This window comes from Galeopterus variegatus, unplaced genomic scaffold (assembly GCF_000696425.1).
Source record: "Galeopterus variegatus unplaced genomic scaffold, G_variegatus-3.0.2 Scaffold472, whole genome shotgun sequence".
Taxonomy (NCBI): Eukaryota; Metazoa; Chordata; class Mammalia; order Dermoptera; family Cynocephalidae; genus Galeopterus; species Galeopterus variegatus.
Genome location: NW_007726583.1, coordinates 75,083 through 92,744, shown reverse-complemented (window position 1 = coordinate 92,744; position 17,662 = coordinate 75,083). Strand labels below are relative to the sequence as shown.

General features: G+C 32.8%; 1 protein-coding gene across 1 annotated transcript in view; it reads left to right on the top strand.

Annotated features, from left to right (window-relative positions):
- SLC41A2 (solute carrier family 41 (magnesium transporter), member 2) overlaps window positions 1-17,662 on the top strand; it is a 126,773-nt gene that overhangs the window by 51,115 nt on the left and 57,996 nt on the right. Inside the window, exons 5-7 of the mRNA XM_008569168.1 lie at window positions 1,767-1,913; window positions 11,944-12,091; window positions 17,378-17,457. Coding sequence (XP_008567390.1) covers window positions 1,767-1,913; window positions 11,944-12,091; window positions 17,378-17,457 — 375 coding nt within the window. The remainder of the gene's footprint in view (window positions 1-1,766; window positions 1,914-11,943; window positions 12,092-17,377; window positions 17,458-17,662) is intronic.

The following is a 17,662-nucleotide window of genomic DNA, read 5'->3' as shown; positions in this document are numbered from 1 at the left end:
ATTTTGTTTCATTTAGAAAGTTTTGTTTAAAATTTTTTAGTCTAACAAGTATTTGAAATGTCTAGGATTTTCAAAACTATCAAAAATTCAGATTTTTAGAATACATTTTTTTAAAGCTTCTTACTTTGAATAATTTGTTCTGATTTTTTGATAACTTGACCTTTATAACCACCTTCATATATGTAAAGCAGATACTATTGACCACATTTTGTAGGTGAGAAAACTGACTCAGACAGGTAAGGGGACTTGTTAAATTTCATTAGCTCGTTAGCAGAATCAGAATTAAAACCCGTTTCCTGACTCCCAGCTTTTTCTGGTGGACCATGATGCATGCAAAACATTTGTTTTCAGCTGAAAAGATATAGATGGCACTGGATCATAGGAGAACTTCCCATACAGATCTTTAAATGTGCTGATTTTAGAAAAAGAATTAGTTCTGTATAGTCACATCTTGTTGACTATTAAGTAATATTTTAAAAAAATTTTCTGCTACTATTATTTTTTTTCTTTTTACAATGATATTGTGGGAAAGGTAAGTCCAGTGATTGAAAAATCCTCTAGAGGGCTGGCTGGTTAGCTCAGTTAGTTAAGAGTGCAGCCTTATAACAACAAGTTCAGGGATTTGGATCCCTGTACTGGCCAGCCACCAAAAAAGAAAAAAAAAAAGAAAAGAAAGAAAAATCCTCCACAATATGAGATGTGAGGAATTGTTTGATGAAAGACAAAAATTCTACTTTTTAAAATTTGGCTTTATGGGATAGAATAAAAAATACTGAGCTAGAGTCACTCACAAGCTATATTACCTAGGCAAGAATTCAAACCCTACTACCCAGGACTTTAGTTTTATTATCTATAAAATGAATATATAAAAATGAGTATATATTAAAAAATGGAATAAAAAAATTAAAGTCATTTTTACTTTAAAAATGTGGTGAGAGTTTGTTCATTTTTTTTCTGTAGCTATATTTAGGTTTCCGCTTTGATTTATGGTTAGCTCATAAATAAACATTTAAATTTTCTCTGTACTGAATCTTCTTAATGAATGTGTTGGCACAAGAAATCTATATAATTGGGTGTGGACATAAATGTTATCATTTTCCTTGCATTTGTATTATGCAAGAAAATAAGGATTTAAAAGTGCAAGCACACAGTTACATTTTCATGTTCTATTCTGTTATAGGTTTATAGACAGAAACTTTGGGTTTAAAGAATATCTTTACAAAGACTGTTTCTTATGTTCTGGCCTCCAGTGTTCAAAATTTAATTACTTTCTACTTCTTAATACTTCAACACTTTCCAATAATAAAATAAATTAAGCACTTCTAGTTACTGTATGTGAACAAATCTATTTTTGTTAATCTTTGTCCCAGTTTCTATGCATATAAATATGATTCACCTTTCTTTGACGTTTTATACTTCGAGGGTTAAAATGAAAATCTTTGGATTTGATACACACAAATATATTACATCTAAGACATACATGTTACTAAGTTAGAAATTTTAGCTTTAGTATAATTTTACAGTAGCTTTCAGGTCTCTAAATGCAGCATTGAACTTCTCAAATCTTCTATGATCCCCACTTGGAGTTTGTTGAAAGGCATTTTGCCAAAGCATTAGAGTTACATGTTTTGTTTGCTTTAGTCAGCTTATTTAAGTAGTCTGACTGGAACTGATATGCTTTTTGTCTATCCTACACACTTCGGTATTGTAGGGATTGATTTTCTTTCAATCATAGCATAAAAAGTAATGAACATTCTTTCTTCTAGGAATAATAATGGTTGGGGTCATCGTTGGTTCAAAGAAGACTGGTATAAATCCTGATAATGTTGCTACACCCATTGCTGCTAGTTTTGGCGACCTTATAACTCTTGCTATATTAGCTTGGATAAGTCAGGGTTTGTACTCCTGTCTTGGTAAGTTGACTTGAAACTAAGTATAATGTGTTATTTAGAGTCTCTTTAAATAAATATTACTGCATTAATGCCATGAATCCATGGTGACCTTCATCTGTATTAGAACTCTTGTTGAGACTGATTAGAACAATAACTGTCATTTGTTGTACACTTACTATGTGTTGTGGTTCTCATATATTTTTTTCTCTTATAGAGTTTAAGACTCTGTAAGATAAGGATTATCATCTCTAATTTCAGATGACAAAACTGAGGATCATTGAAATTCTGTCTGTTACCCAAGTTTACCCATCTACTGGTAGAAAGGTTGAACACAAGTCTGTGATAGTCTATGATTTGTGCATTTTCCTCTAAATATGCAGCCAGCTAAGAATTGTTCTGTTATTTGTTGAACTGCCAACTCAGAATATAAAGTTATGGTGGTACTTAAAATTTACCAGTGGGTTTTTTTCCCTCATCAGAAACCCACACCGATAAGTAGCCTCATGGAAGTTAACAAAAATGAAAACAAAACAAAAACACAATGAAAATTAGCCTGAATACTGTGTGAAGTTGAAGTCGTATTGTATATGTGATTCCTGATAAATAGTGATAGAGTGTTTATAGAATCTAATGAATTGTTTCAATGCATATTTGTGCTCTGGTCAGTGATAAATGAATATGATTTGTGAGCATTGGTTAAATGATTGTGGTCTTTCTTTTTTTGATGCCAAGTTTAAAAAAGAAAAAGAAAACAGAAACCCACAGTAATACAAAAAAGAAAAAGAAAAAAAAAAGATTGTTTATAAGCCAAACCAGAGGTAAACATTTATTCACATGTTCTCATATTTTCATGTGTTGTATACAGATTTATGTTATACTTTAAAATAAATCTAAAGTATACTTAGTTTGAAGAAACAAGAGTCTGAGATATGTGTTCTTGAGCTAAAGAAAGCTCTTTCACCTACCAAAGGCAATAATTTTCTATGACTTTTAGAGATATCAGGGGAAGCTTTATTTAGTTTATAAAACTGCCTTAAGTTATATTTAATGAGTGGTATAAAAAAATTAACATGACTTGATGGTGTATGTTCAAGGAAAATTTTTCTTATTTCGAAGATAAAGATGTGTCCACTTGAAGTAAGGTAAAAGACAGTAAATGATCAATGGCTTAACTGTAAGATCTTGTTCCCAAAGGTCTTGGCTTTTGTTGTCGTGTAATATACAAGGGATGTTATATATTCAAGTATATTTAGGGTAATGCTCAATTCCCTTTTCTCCCACTCAAAAAAAAAAGCACATAAAATGAGTTACGTTATTAAAGGAAAATAAATCTGCTCTAGTTTACACTGTTAGGATAATAAATTGGTCATTTTTTTTCCTCTCTAAATTATTATACAATGTAGAAATAGATGCTGAAGTCAGGGATTGAAATATTAGCTTATGTCTAGTATTACAGAATGTGGCTTAATATTTTTCTCCAATTCTATTAAACTTACCCACTCACTCACAGGCAGACAGCTGGACAACTTTTATCCTCACCCCATAAGAATAGACTGTTAACTGTATTGGGGAACAGAGACTGTCATCAATAGGCCAAAAGAGAGAGCCAGTGAGGGTATGAATTAGGCATACATAGTGCCCTATTCCTTAGTCTTCTCTATTAGATAAATCTCATGTTGAGGATGAGGTAAGAGAGAGGAAGAGAATAGAAGAGTATGAAGAGTTTCTTCCCAGTATTACTAAGAAGACAGAAATTCTAAGGGTCTGCTCAGGAACATTGAGAGTGGGAATGGGGATAGATGTTCTGGGATGGGTTTCCCTGTTTACTTAAAAAAGAGAGGGATATTATTTGCATACTTGGGCACTTAAGTTACCAGTAAGTCATTTGTAACACATTTCTCAGCTGCCTGCTTAATACCAGGTGTCTCATCAGTTGAAGACACAGTGGTAAGAAAGAGAATGCCATTGAAGAATGTTATCATAATAAATATGACAATTATTATAATAACACAAACTAAGTACTGTGAGATTACAGAAGATAAATCAACTATTGAGGAAAATAATGTGTGCTGACTTTTAAAATTTTATTTGTTAAAACTTGTTTTGTGGCCTAACATATTATCTGTCCTGGAAAATTACATAATCTGATAAACTCTCTTTATAGAAGATTTTATCGTAATGTGTTGCCATCTAAAGCTTTCAATATTTTGATTGTTATATAGTGATACATTAATAGTTTAAATGGATCAAGAAATAAAGTAAAATGGAATTACAATCACAGACTATAATTTTGAAAAATAATATTTATTTTGAAAAATAATAATATATTAATTATTGCTTAGGATTTTCTAGGCTTTTACTTGTCTTCTGAAAGTTGGCTCAAAGTAATTCAAGATGAATTAATTAAAATACAGTCTTTTGCATTTCATTTGTATCATTAATCCCCTAAAGGGATATTTTTTTAATGGGCTATAGATTAATTTCATAGTTAATTTAACAGTTAAAGGTGTTTCTGAAGTGTCAGTGTGTTTGGATTGTTAGTGCCTGCATGTGAGCAGTAGGTGGCATCATAAGATCAGCAGTTAGATGCCTTGTATTTTTATTCTGAATACAAAGATTAGGAGACACATTTAAATTACTGGACCCCATTCATCCTGCTCAGAAGCCTAGCTCTTAGAAACAAAATTTAATTCCTGAACTGTATTGAAAACACTTAGCAGTCTTTAGACATAAAAAAAAAGATTTTATGGTAGCTATAGGCTTTGATTACAGAGGTCATGTATTATATGGCTCTCCAAGAATTGGACATTAAGAAAAGTTTCATGGGGCCAATTCATCAAGAGGATATAATAGTTGTAAATATATATGTACCCAACACTGGTGCACCTAAATATATAAGCAATTATTAACAGATCTGAAGGGAGAAATAGACAGGTATACAGTAGCAGTAGGGGACTTCAATACCCCACTTCCGACAATGGATAGATCATCCAGACAGAAAACCAATAAGGAAATGTTGGATTTGAACTAACCTTTAGGCCAAATGGACCTAACAGACATATACAAAACATTCCATCCAATAGCAGTAGAGTACACATTCTTCTCAAGTGCACATGGAACATTCTCCAGGATAGATCATCTGTTAAGCCACAAAACAAATTTTAACAAATTTAAGAAAATTGAAATCATATCAAGTATCTTTTCTGACCACAATAGTAAGAAATTAGAAATCACTAATAGGATCAAAGCTGGAAAATTCATAAGTATGGGGAAATTAAACAGCACATTCCTGAACAACCAATAGATTAAAGAAGTCAAAGTGGAAATTTAAAAATATTTTGGGATAAATGAAAATGGAGCACAGCATACCAAAACCTATGGGATATAGTAATACCAGTTCTAAGAGGGAAGTTTTTGTTTTTATTGTTTTTGGTGGCTGGCTGGTACAGGGATTAAAGCCTGGACCTTAGTGTTATCAGCACCACACTCTAACCAACTAAGCTAACCAATTAGCCCTAAGTGGGAAGTTTTATAGTGATAAATGCCTACATTTAAAGAGGAGAAAGATCTCAAATAAACAACCTAACTTTATAGCTCAAGAAACTAAAAAAAGAAGAAACCCAAAGTTAGCAGAAGGAAGGACATAATAAAGATCAGAGCAACAAAATAAATCAAATATAGGGTATAAAAACTGTGGAATAAATCAATAAAACTGAGTTCTTTTTTAAAAAAAATTAAATTGGCAAAGCCTTAGCTAGACTAATTAAGAAAAAAAGAAAGAAGACTTAAACAAAATCAGAAATGAAAGTGGAGATATTGCAGTGGATGCTTCAGAAATAAAAAAGATCAAAGGAGACTATCATGAACAATTTTATGACATCAAATTAGATAACCTAGAGGAAATGGGTAAATTTTTAGAAACACAGTTACCAAGATTGAATCAAGAAGAAATAGAAATCTTGAACAAAGCAATAACAGAGAGAGTGAAGTAGTAAATGAAAACCTCCTAACAAAGAAAATCCCAGGGCCAGATTGCTTCATGGTTTAATTCTAACAAACATTCAAAGAATTAATACCAGTTCTTCTTAAACTCTTCCATAAAAATAGAACTACAGGGACTATTTCCAAGCTCATTTTCTGAGGCCAGTATCACCTTAACACAAAAGTCAGACAAAGACACCACAGGAAAATAAAACTGTAGGCCGGTATCTCTGGTGAACATAGCTGCAAAATTCCTCAATAAAATACTAGCAAACCAAATTCAACAGTACATAAAGAAGATTATACATCATGACTGCAGTTGATTGAATGTTCCCCCAAACTCATTAAAGCTTGATCCCCACTGTAACTGTTGAAGGTGAAAAATCCTATTATGGTAATTGAAAGGTGCAGCCTTGAAGAGGTGATTAATTGTGAAGACCATGCCCAAGTAAATGGATTAATCCATTGATGGTATAATGGTTATCATGGGCATGGTTCTGAGGGCTTTAAAAGGAGAAGGAGTGAGGAATTAGCTCTCTCTGCTCTGCCATTCTCACCATGTGACACCCTGCATTGCTGTAGAGTCATCTAACCAGATGTGTTCCCTGTACTTTGGACTTCCCAGCCTCCAAAACTGTAAGCAATAAATTTTGTTTTCTTACAAATGACCCAGTTCCAGGTATTTTGTTATAAGCAACAGAAATGGACTACTACAGTGACTAAGTGGGATTTATCCCTGCGATGCAAGCGTGGTTTAATATATGCAAATCAATCAGTATGATGCACCACATTAACTGAATGAAAGATAAAAACACATGCTTTCAATAGATGCAGAAAGTTTTTAACAAAGTCAAACATCTTTTTAGTGGAAACTCTAAGCGATTTAGTTATAAGAAGAAATTTCCTCAAAATAATAAAGGCCATTTATAAAAAGCCCTCAGCTAGCATCACAATCAATGGGGGGAAACTGAAAGCTTTTCTCTAAGATCCAATACAAAGCAAGAATGTCCACTCTCACCACTTCTGTTCAATGTAGTACTGGAAGTACTAGCAAGAGCCATCAGACAAGCAATGAAAAGCATCTAAATTGGAAAGAAGAGTAAAGTTATCCCTATTTGCAGATAACATGATCTAAAGGCTAAAGGCTTCACAAAAAACCTGTTAGAACTAAAGTGAATTCAGTAAAGTTGCACAATACAAAATCAGTGTACAAAAATCAGCCACATGTCTTTATACCAATAAAGAACTATTTGAAAAAGAAATTGAGAAAATAATCCCATTTATGATTTTTTAAGGCTAAGTTCACCATCAAAAAGAATAAAATATCTAGGAATCAATTTAACCCAAGAGGGTGAATGATCTGTATACTGAAACATATAGTAATCTTTGAAAGCTATTTTAAAATCTAAAGTTGGGCCAGTAACTGAAATACTTGTACACAATGATTATTGCTCTTTCTTTTTTCTTGTTTGCATAATTTTGAAAGGATTTTAAAAACTCACTTTCAGGTACTTATAACTACATGGCTATATAATTCCTGAGTGTACATAATATTTATTGATTTGAAAAAATTATCAGCTTTTCTTTTTTTAGGCAATATCTGAGAAGCAAAATATTAATTGATTTCTCATTATTCAAGGTTAACTTTTAAAAGATGTCTTAGTTGAAGCTATAAGAGCAATAGCAATCTGCCTCAGGCTACTTCAGTACTATGGAGACTAACAGGGATGCCATCTGGTTATTTACAGGGCATTCCAGAATATCACTGCGCCCTGATGTAAGATAGAATCTAAATTTATGTTGAATGTCACTATGCTTGAGAGATTTTTAGCACTGTACTATCTTAGTCTACAGTGATTTCTAGAATATCAGTTTCCTGAAAAAATTCTGATGGTTATTAAACGGCATTTAGGAAAAATTATTTGCAACTTAAAATGCCAATTGCTTTGCTGTTCACACAGAAACAGCTAATAAAATTTGGAGATAATTTTATATGTATAGAATACTTGCAAAAAAAAAAAATGGTACAAAAAACACCTGCATATTCTTTACCTAGGTTCACCTAATGTTAACATTTTACCCCATTTACTTTATTTTCTGTTCTCTTTTTTTCTCTATATACATATGCATGTTCTTTGTCTTTAATGACATCAATATTTTTGAAGAATGTAGTGCCTCTCCTTATTTTTCAATTCTTAGAATTTTTAAAAATTGAATATAATTAATATTGAATATAATTAATATAACATGCTATTCACCTCTTTTAAGTCACAATTCACCTTTTTAAAGGTTTTGATACATTCATAAGATTGTTCAACCATAACTGTGATCTAATTCCAGAACATTTTCATCACCCCAAAAAGAAATCCTGTACCATTTAGCAGTCATTCCTCATTCCACCTCTCCCCCAACACCTGGCAACCAGTAATCTACTTTCTATCTCTTTTGATTTGCCTATTCTGGACATTTCATATAAGGAGAATCATAAAATATCTTACCTTTTGTGTTTGGCTTCTTTCACTTAGCTTAATGCTTTCAGGGTTCACCTGTGTTGTAACATAAATTGGTACTCAATCATATTAAGTGTTAAATAATATCCCACTGACTGGATTAACAATATGGCTGAATAATATTCCATTGTCCATACAGTTCCATTGTCCATACTCACTGTCTGATGGACATTTGGGTTGCTTCCACTTTTTAGCTATTATGAATAATGCTGCTATGAACATTAGTGTATAAGTTTTTATGTGAACATATGTTTTTAGTTCTCTTGTGCTGGGTTATGTGGGTCAAGTAAAATTGCTGGATCAAGTTAAACTCTGTTTGGCTTTTTCAGGAACTGCCCACTCATTATTTTTAGTTTCTGTCCTGAGAAATTTTTCTTCCTCTTTTAAAATTCAGGACAGTGATTCTGGGGTTGGGGTGGTGGGTGCTTTTTTCAACTTCAGATGTCCTTCCAGAAATTTAATATTGAGGATAACTTCTTTAAAGCCTGGCACAGTGCTCCTATCTTGACTTGAAAATGAAATACTAAGATGAGCTGACCTAGCAGAATAGTTCTTTTCATTTTTTAGTGGATTTCAATGCTTTCAGTTTTCTATTTGGTCCTATAATTAGATTGTTGGCAACCTTAGTAGTTTTAGGAGATAGAAGTGTTTTCTAATTGAGATGTTACATATCCTTACCTAAAGGTTTACAAGGAGAACTGGGAATCCATTCAACAAATAAGGATTTTTTCATCTTTTAAAAAGCTGTGGAGAAAGTGACACTAAATGTAGCATTAGTCATATTCCTTTAAATGAGAGAAAATGCAAAAATAAATATTGTTAGTATAATTATTTTTTACTAATAAAATTTGTTTAGATATTATTTTCATATCTATAATAACTGCTTGTTCTTGCCTGATGGGAAAAAAAATGAAAAAATTGAATTTTGATGTAGTTCAAGCATCTTTAATCATAGATGAGAAGATCTTTAAATATCTTAAGAAGCTAAAGAAATACAAAATTCAGTCAAGGGTAAGAGTTGGGGTAAGTGTTAACAGAATTCTGTGAGTATTACAAAAATTTAGTCACATTTAAGTTAAATCTAAGGGTATAGGCTACAAGGACTGTGAGATCAACTTTGTTTTTAAGTGATGAAGTCCTTACTAAATACAATAAATATTAGAGTCATTGAGAAGGATCCAGGAATGTCCTGGATGAAATCTCTTAATAATAAAACTTTGATCAGCTGAAATGATATTACCAAAATGTCTTGGGATGATATAACTGTTTCAGTAAGGGGTATGTTACTTTTAACCTTAGGGAGATTTAGAATTGAGTATAAAAATATTTGAAAATCAAACTCATAGAATTAATAGTTTTATGCTAAAGAGGCATTATATATTTATTTTATATACTTGTAAACTAGCCCATACATGCCAGTCTTCTAATTTCATTTTAAAATTTGTAATTCATTTATAATTAAGTAATTTATTTATTCTTGTGATTGTTAAATAAAAATCTTACCAAATTTGTATGTGTTATATGAGTATTTATGAAAACTTAAGTCACCATATTTATACATTTAATTTATTAGATTTATACAGATTACTTTAAATACCTGGAAAGTTTTGTGAGATAAGCAAAATGTCTAAAGTAGATAGAATATCTCAGGGTATTTAAGTTTGGAAATCAGACCAAATATTATTCCAAACTCTTAAATATAATTTTTGTTGGATGCTAGATATTGTGAAAGTAATGTTGTTAAGTGCTTGATTATTTTGTTTTTCTTTACAGAGTGATGGATTTTGTTCTTGTATGCAGTTATTTATGAATTAGCTTGAGCTTTACAAGGCTTGCTTTTAAGCTTTATTGGGGCAGATCTAGAGCAGACATTACTCTAGGGGTAGCCCTACTACTAAGTCATGTCCTTTCTCGGATCTCTTCTGAATGCTCTCAGTGTTCAAAGAGGTGGGTTAGACATTGAGTGACTTTCAGCCTTTTGTAAACTCTGGGACTTTCCCAGCTTACAATTCTCCGGTTATTCTTGGCCTAGCTTTGTGGAGTTCACCCTATGCGTGTGTGTCATGCATTCAGTTCTCAAGCTCTCTCTCTAATAGCTTCCTCTTCTCCAGTGTTCCACCCTATAAATTCTTGCCTTCTCAGCCTTACTCTGCCAGAATTCTCCTCCCTGAGTTGTGGTCTATAGGTACCTTTAGTCAGAAAGCTGGGGCTGTTTTAGGGTTTATTTCATTTCTTTCCCTTCTTTCAGGAATCAGTGCAATGCCTGTTGTCTAGTGTGTAAAAGCAAATTAAGACACACACACACACACACACACACACACACGTCTTCTAGTCATTTCTGAAAGCAAATTTAAAATTTTGTTTAGAGATGGAATATATCATGTCTATAAACAAGACAAATGGCCACACCCAAAGGCATTGAGGCACAGAAATATACTCTCTTTGTGAGAAATTATAACAAGAATGGGGAGAGAATGAATAATTGTGATCAAAGACGACAATCTACCACAGAGAGGTATAACAAAGTCCTGGCAATCTGTTACCCCAATGTTTCCCAAATAGTAAGATGTTAATAATAGTGGCAATGATGATGATGATGGTGATGATGTTGTTCAATTAATAAATAAAATATTGTAGGACTTATCTCATTTTTGTGCGCCACAGCACTAATCTAGTTAACTTACATGTATTAATTCTCTTAAGACTCATAATAGCCCCATGAGATATTATTATTATCATTTTATAGATAAGGAAATTGAGGTTAAATTTCTTGTCCAGGGTGTGTTGTAAAACTCAGGTGTGAAACTATATAGTCTGGCCAAATTATAGTTAGTACAGTGTACTTATTCCATCTTAGCGTAATAAAGATTCTGAGTAGTTCTGCAGTGAAGAAATTTGTGTAACTTTATTAAACTTAGTTTTTCAATTTTATTTTGGAGCTTGGATGTCTATTATCAGTTGATGTGCCAATATTCCATGGAATGCATGTATTATAAGATCCTTGTGGACAAAAACAATATCCTATTTAACTTTATAGTTTAGAGTTAAGAGCACTAACTTTGGTGTCAGATATGTTTTCTCTCAACTCAACCTGTGAATATTTCTTCATTGTATTCTTAAGCTCCTAACCTTCAATTTCTTCATAAAATGGAAATTACAGTATCTACCTTATACTGGTGGGGACAATTAAATGAGATAATGCATATAAAGTATTTAGCATAGTACTTGGTAAATAGTAGGAGCTAAATAAATGTTCATTTTTTTACTGTTGTTATCATTATTATTGCTGCTATTCACAGGTAGGTCTCATAGCTATTTCAATAAGTGTTTATTGAATTAATATGTTAGTTTTCAGTTACATTATTTAATATTTTTACCTGATCTACAGTGCTAAATTTTTTTGAAATTTGTAGGAAATGTATAGCATGCTAATATGTTTGATAGCATCGTATCTTCTGGTAAACTTTTATTCTTAATAGAAATTTAGATTTGCTACATAGAAGAAAGGTTGAAATGTTGTCTCTCTCTCTCTCTCTCTCTCTTTTTGTTTTTAATTTTAGAGACCTATTACTACATTTCTCCATTAGTTGGTGTCTTTTTCTTGGCTCTAACTCCTATCTGGATTATAATAGCTGCTAAACATCCAGCCACAAGGACAGTTCTCCACTCAGGCTGGGAGCCTGTTATAACAGCTATGGTTATAAGTAGGTTAGTATTAAAATATCTGTGTGTGTGTATTCTGTATGCATGTATGTATGTGCATATTAAAACAAATCATCTCCCTGTTTTTATTTCTTGGGTTAATGATTTTATATAGTCAATTCATTATTTTCCCAGGTAATAATGGATCTAAGCAACAGGAGTTATTAAAATTTGTAGGCGTACAGAACCTCATTTGGCTACCAGTTTCAAACTTCTCTGCAAACAAAGCCTTACCAGATTGTTAGTAACATTTAGTGGTATTTGTGTTTGTGTGTGTGTGTGTGTGTGTGCGCACATGCGTGTGTTAACCTGACAAGGACATTGCTTGTTTTGAATAGTTAAGTCGCTTGGATAAGTATCAGAAAGCCTTAGAAGTGTATATACCATTTGACTACTTCCACATCTAGGACTCTGACAGACTTAAAGATACAATTAAGGATGAATATAAAATATTTAGTTGTAAACATCCTTATCACATGGAGTTTTAATAATAACAACAACAACAAAATAAAATAACTTAAAGGTCTAGCCATCAGGTATTTAGTAAATAAGTTGTGGTATAGTCACAAAATGGAATATTAATTTGCCATTAAAATAACATTGTAGCATTTCTATTGCTATGGAAAGATGTTCATTATACATCTGGTGAAAAGAGCAACTTAAAAAGGGTATGAATTTCCTGTTAAACATGATAGATTAAGGCACATTTATTTTCCTACTTCCTGAAACTACTAAAATGACAGTGATGAAAGTATAAAAATGCTATAAAACCACAAAGACAGATGGGGAGCAGAGAGGACAGCAGTGAGAGAGTTGTCAAAATTAGGAAGGTAGGAATTAGATGGATGGTTGTTTACTGAACGAACAGAGTGAAAAAAAGCTGAATCCTAACTGCCTATCAGAAGCAAGCTGATCTGAGCATCAGAAACCCAGAAAGGCAGAGGAATTAGAGGCACTAAGTACTTCTAAAAGCTGAAATGAGGAAGATTGGTTGGAAGTTTAGGTAAGCCATTAGATCCCAAAAGTCCTCTGTAGCTTGAGCACCTGGGTGACTACCCCCTCCCACCCCAGCAGAAGAGAAGAATGAACTCTGGAGAGGCTAAATCAGAGAGGTTTTAGGTTCAGAAACACCTGTGCAGGTGACGATGTGGATTAAGCAATGAATGAAAAATAGAAAGACTAAGTGAAAGTCTACATACTGAACAGTGAGAACCCTATCCTACTTCCTTTTCTTTGTTCATAGAATGCTGACAGAGTTATACCCCCAGGCAGAAAATTAGATCATTCCTTTCTGGTGAAACTTATCAGCACAAAAGAAAAGACCTGCAGATACTGACCCTTGTGGGTCCTTTAGTGAAAGAGCTGCAAACCTACCTGACTGTTCTTCAGTGAGGTCCACTGGCTGACAAGTTGTGCTGATGTACACAGAGAGCTCCAAGTATGCTTACTATGTCCCTTAAAGAGGAGCAGACAGTAAAGAATGGCCAGACATTTGATGAAGGCCTCTAACATGAAAGACCAAAAAGAAATGGCACTCAAAGAAAGTGTAGGGATAGTTGAAAACCCTCAAAAAATTACCATCAGTCTCCTCAGAGAAATAAGAGAAGTAATAGCATCTATAACGTAGGAACAGAATGCTGTAATAAGGAAGATTTGAAAAACAGGAAGAACTCTTGGGAATTTCAAAATATATTAACAGAAACAAAAAGGTCATTGGAAAAGCTGAAAGATAAAGTTGAGTAACACTCTCCTGGTAAGCAGAACAGAAAGCAAAGAGGTGGACAATAGGAGACAAATGATACGGAAAGAAAATTATGAAGGAGATAATGCAAGAAAACTCTTCAGAGCTGAAGAACATGGGTTTACAGATTGAAAGGGCCCACTGAGTTCTAGCACAATGAATTAGAGTAGGAGGAACCCAAATCAAAACATGTTATCATAAATCCAAATGCTTCCAGAGAATAAAGAAGTTTCATGTAAAGGATTGAGAATTAGAATGATGTCCATTAACACCAAAAGTGATTCCTTAAAAATTCTGAGGGAAAATAATTTTAAAACGTAGTCACAGTGTCAACAGGGTTAAGGGAAGACTAAAGAAATTTTCAGAAATGCAGGATCTCAAAGAATACTTCCCATGCCCATGTGCATAAAGCTGATAGAAGGTGTGGTCTGTCAAAATAAGGAAATAAATCAAGAGAGAAGACAACACAGGAATGAGGAAACCCTTCCCGTGACATCATGTGGTTCATTTTTTGTAATGAAGATTGCTTTTTCCTGGACTATTCAGGCAACAGGATCCTATGAAATATTGGGACTTGGTTATAATATATAGAACAAGATTCAACATGGGAGACATTATAATTATAAAAGGGGAAGGTACAGGATGACAACTGTGCATCAGGCTTAGAGAGCGACCATCAGATTGGCAGGAGGACAGTGGGCTTAAAGAGGATGTCTCTAAGGAAAAAACAAAAATGTGGAATGGATTGGTTACTTGATGAGTTTGACTGCATTCAGAGGTAGTTAGTTCATTAACTTTGTTACACATTTGAGGCTGAATTAGTAATAGGTACCTAAAAAGTGAAGAAAAAGATGAGGCAAAGCAAAAAAAAAAAAAAAAAAAAGGGGGGACATCTAAGAATACACTTTGTGGCTCACAAAATATCATTATAACAATGATCCCATTGTTATAATAAAGTCAACCCTAAATATTACTTTGTTACACATTTGAGGCTGAATTAGTAATAGGTACCTAAAAAGTGAAGAAAAAGATGAGGCAAAGCGAAAAAAAAAAAAAAAAAAGTGAGGACATCTAAGAATACACTTTGTGGCTCACAAAATATCATTATAACAATGATCCCATTGTTATAATAAAGTCAACCCTAAATATTTCACCACGAATTATAACCAGATTGGTAGGATGGGGGAAGGAAGGGATTTGTGAAGGAACCAAAGTGGAAAGGGAAGTATAAGAGAGACTAAATCCTCATCTGCCGTAGTAGGAAGTCATGAGATAAATGTCTAAAATTAAAAATGAACAAATAGCAGTATAAGCTGTTATTTAGTATAAGCATGTTATTTAGAAATATAGAATTCATTGTCAGAAGAAACAGCTAAAGAAGTTGAAAAGAGTTCCTAGTAGAGAGAAGGATCTGGGAGTGGGGCTAGGGACTACTACTTTATTATAATTTGATCCAATTTTTATTTTTAAAAATATAGTCATGCACTGCATATCAATATTTCGGTTAAAAATAGATGGCATATACAATGTTGGTCCCGTAAGATTGTAATGGCTATACCATATTGCCTCAGTGTGTAGTAGACTATACCATTTGGGTTAGTGTAATTATATTCTGATATTTGCACAACAATGAAATTGCCTAACAATGCATTTTTCTAAATGTATCCCCATCGTTAAGGATTCATGACTGTACACATATTATAAAATGTCTGGAGGAGGGATTGGGGAGATGTTGGTCAAAGTATACAAAATTTCAGAGACAGGAGAAATAAGTTCAAGAGATCTCTTGTACAACATGGTGACTAGTTAACATTGTACTGAATTCTTGAAAACTTTAATAGAATAGATTTTAAGTGTTTCATCACAAAAAATGAAAAGTGTGTGAGGTAACGCATATCTTAATTAGCCCAATTTAGTCATTCCACAATGCATACATATTTCAAAACATGTTATATAGGATTAATATATGCAATTTTTCTATTTGTCAATTTAAGAAATGAATAATAAAATAATATATGTAAGTAAAAAATGTCTGGAAGGCTATATACCAGTATACGAACATTATAACTCAGAACGATGTAATTAGGGTTGATATTTCTTTTCTTCTTTTTGTTTGTATTTTCTAATTTTTTTCTATAGTGTATTTCACTTTCTGGGTAATGATAATATTTAAAAATGTATTTTTAGCAAATGTTTGTGTTATATCCACAACATGATCTATGCATTTTTGCAGAGAGATTTATTCTTTAACTCATAATTAGTTTGTTCTTGAAATATATATATTATTATTTTAATTAGGGCTTAAAATATTTAAATATTTCTAAGGAGGATTACTTTTGGACTCTATAGTGGACTTTTAAAATAGGAACTCCCATAGATTAAGCATATTAAACTATAATTCATTTATTTTACTGAAGAATAAAATAATAAAGATTTAATAATTTCGTAATGTTAACTATCAGATATTGGTAAGAATATTTGATTTGATCTTCTGACAATCAATCCCATTCTGTGACAGCATGTGGTTCACTTTGTGGATTTCATTTTCCTGGAAGATTTAGGCAACAAGATCCCATGAAATATTGGGACTGGCAGTGTTTTACAGTACATAAGCCAAGAGACTGGAGTTAATTAACTGATAATGGTCTTGGAAATTGTAAAAAACATCTCCAAGTTCCATTGAGACATTGAGAGTGTATGGCTTGCTACTATGTAACTGTGTGTTATTTATCTAGGCTCTTGTTCTTTTTTTTTTTTTTTTCCTTTTTGTCTTTTTTCGTGTCCGGCAATGGATCGCAACCCTCAGTGTCGCGCCCATACCGGACCGGACCAGCAACGGGATCGCAACCCTCGGTGTTGCCCCCACACCTCGCTCAGCCAGTGAGCAGGAACCGGTCTGTATGAGGGATCCGAACCCTCGGCGGGAGCGCTGCCACACTCCTCAGCGGCGCACTGCTACAGTGCGCCACCGGGCCGGCCCTAGGCTCTTGTTCTGAAGATCGGCTTTCAGTGGCTAAAACTCATCATTTTAATTTACCAGTGATAAGACACAACTATAGTTAGTTTTAACACAATAAAAATCTTCCTTTTAATGCTTTGTTTATTTGAAATATGAAAATATACTCTTTTTAAAATTATTTTTTTTGATTATTAAAGTAATAGATGACATGGTATAAAAAATTACTAAGCACAGAAGGATATAAAGTGACCATCAGTCTCCTGTCAGTCTCACCCTCTAGAAACAGAAATGGTTAATGATATCTGTTCTTCCAGACATTTTAATGCATTTAAAGCTTTATATGCTTTTTCTTTTCCAAATAAAATATCTTGGAGATCAGAATAATGAAATTTGGGGCTATAGCTTATACCATTTTTTATTTTCAACATTTTGCTGTTGATATTTTTACTTTAAATATTTTTCTTTTTGCTCTGTTTTTAAAATGTGTAAATATTTTAAAGAGTCTAAACAGTAGGGGTATCTGTATGTATAGAATAACTTCAAGAACATTTCCTTTCCTCTTGCCTAAATTACATAATTTTATGTCTTTCAGCATTGGGGGCCTTATTCTGGACACAACTGTATCTGACCCAAACTTGGTTGGGATTGTTGTTTATACACCAGTTATTAATGGTAAGAATTGGATATAGTATTTCACGATGATAGCAAATCTTTTTTTTTTTCTTTCTTTCTTTTTTTTTTTTTTCCCTAGAAGCTGGCCAGTGCAGGGATCAAACTGAGAGCAAATCTTTATATACTCTTAGAAACTAATAAGAATCTTAGGACTAGGATTTTTTTTTTTTTTTTTTTTTTTTTTTTTTTTTTTTTTTTTTTTTTT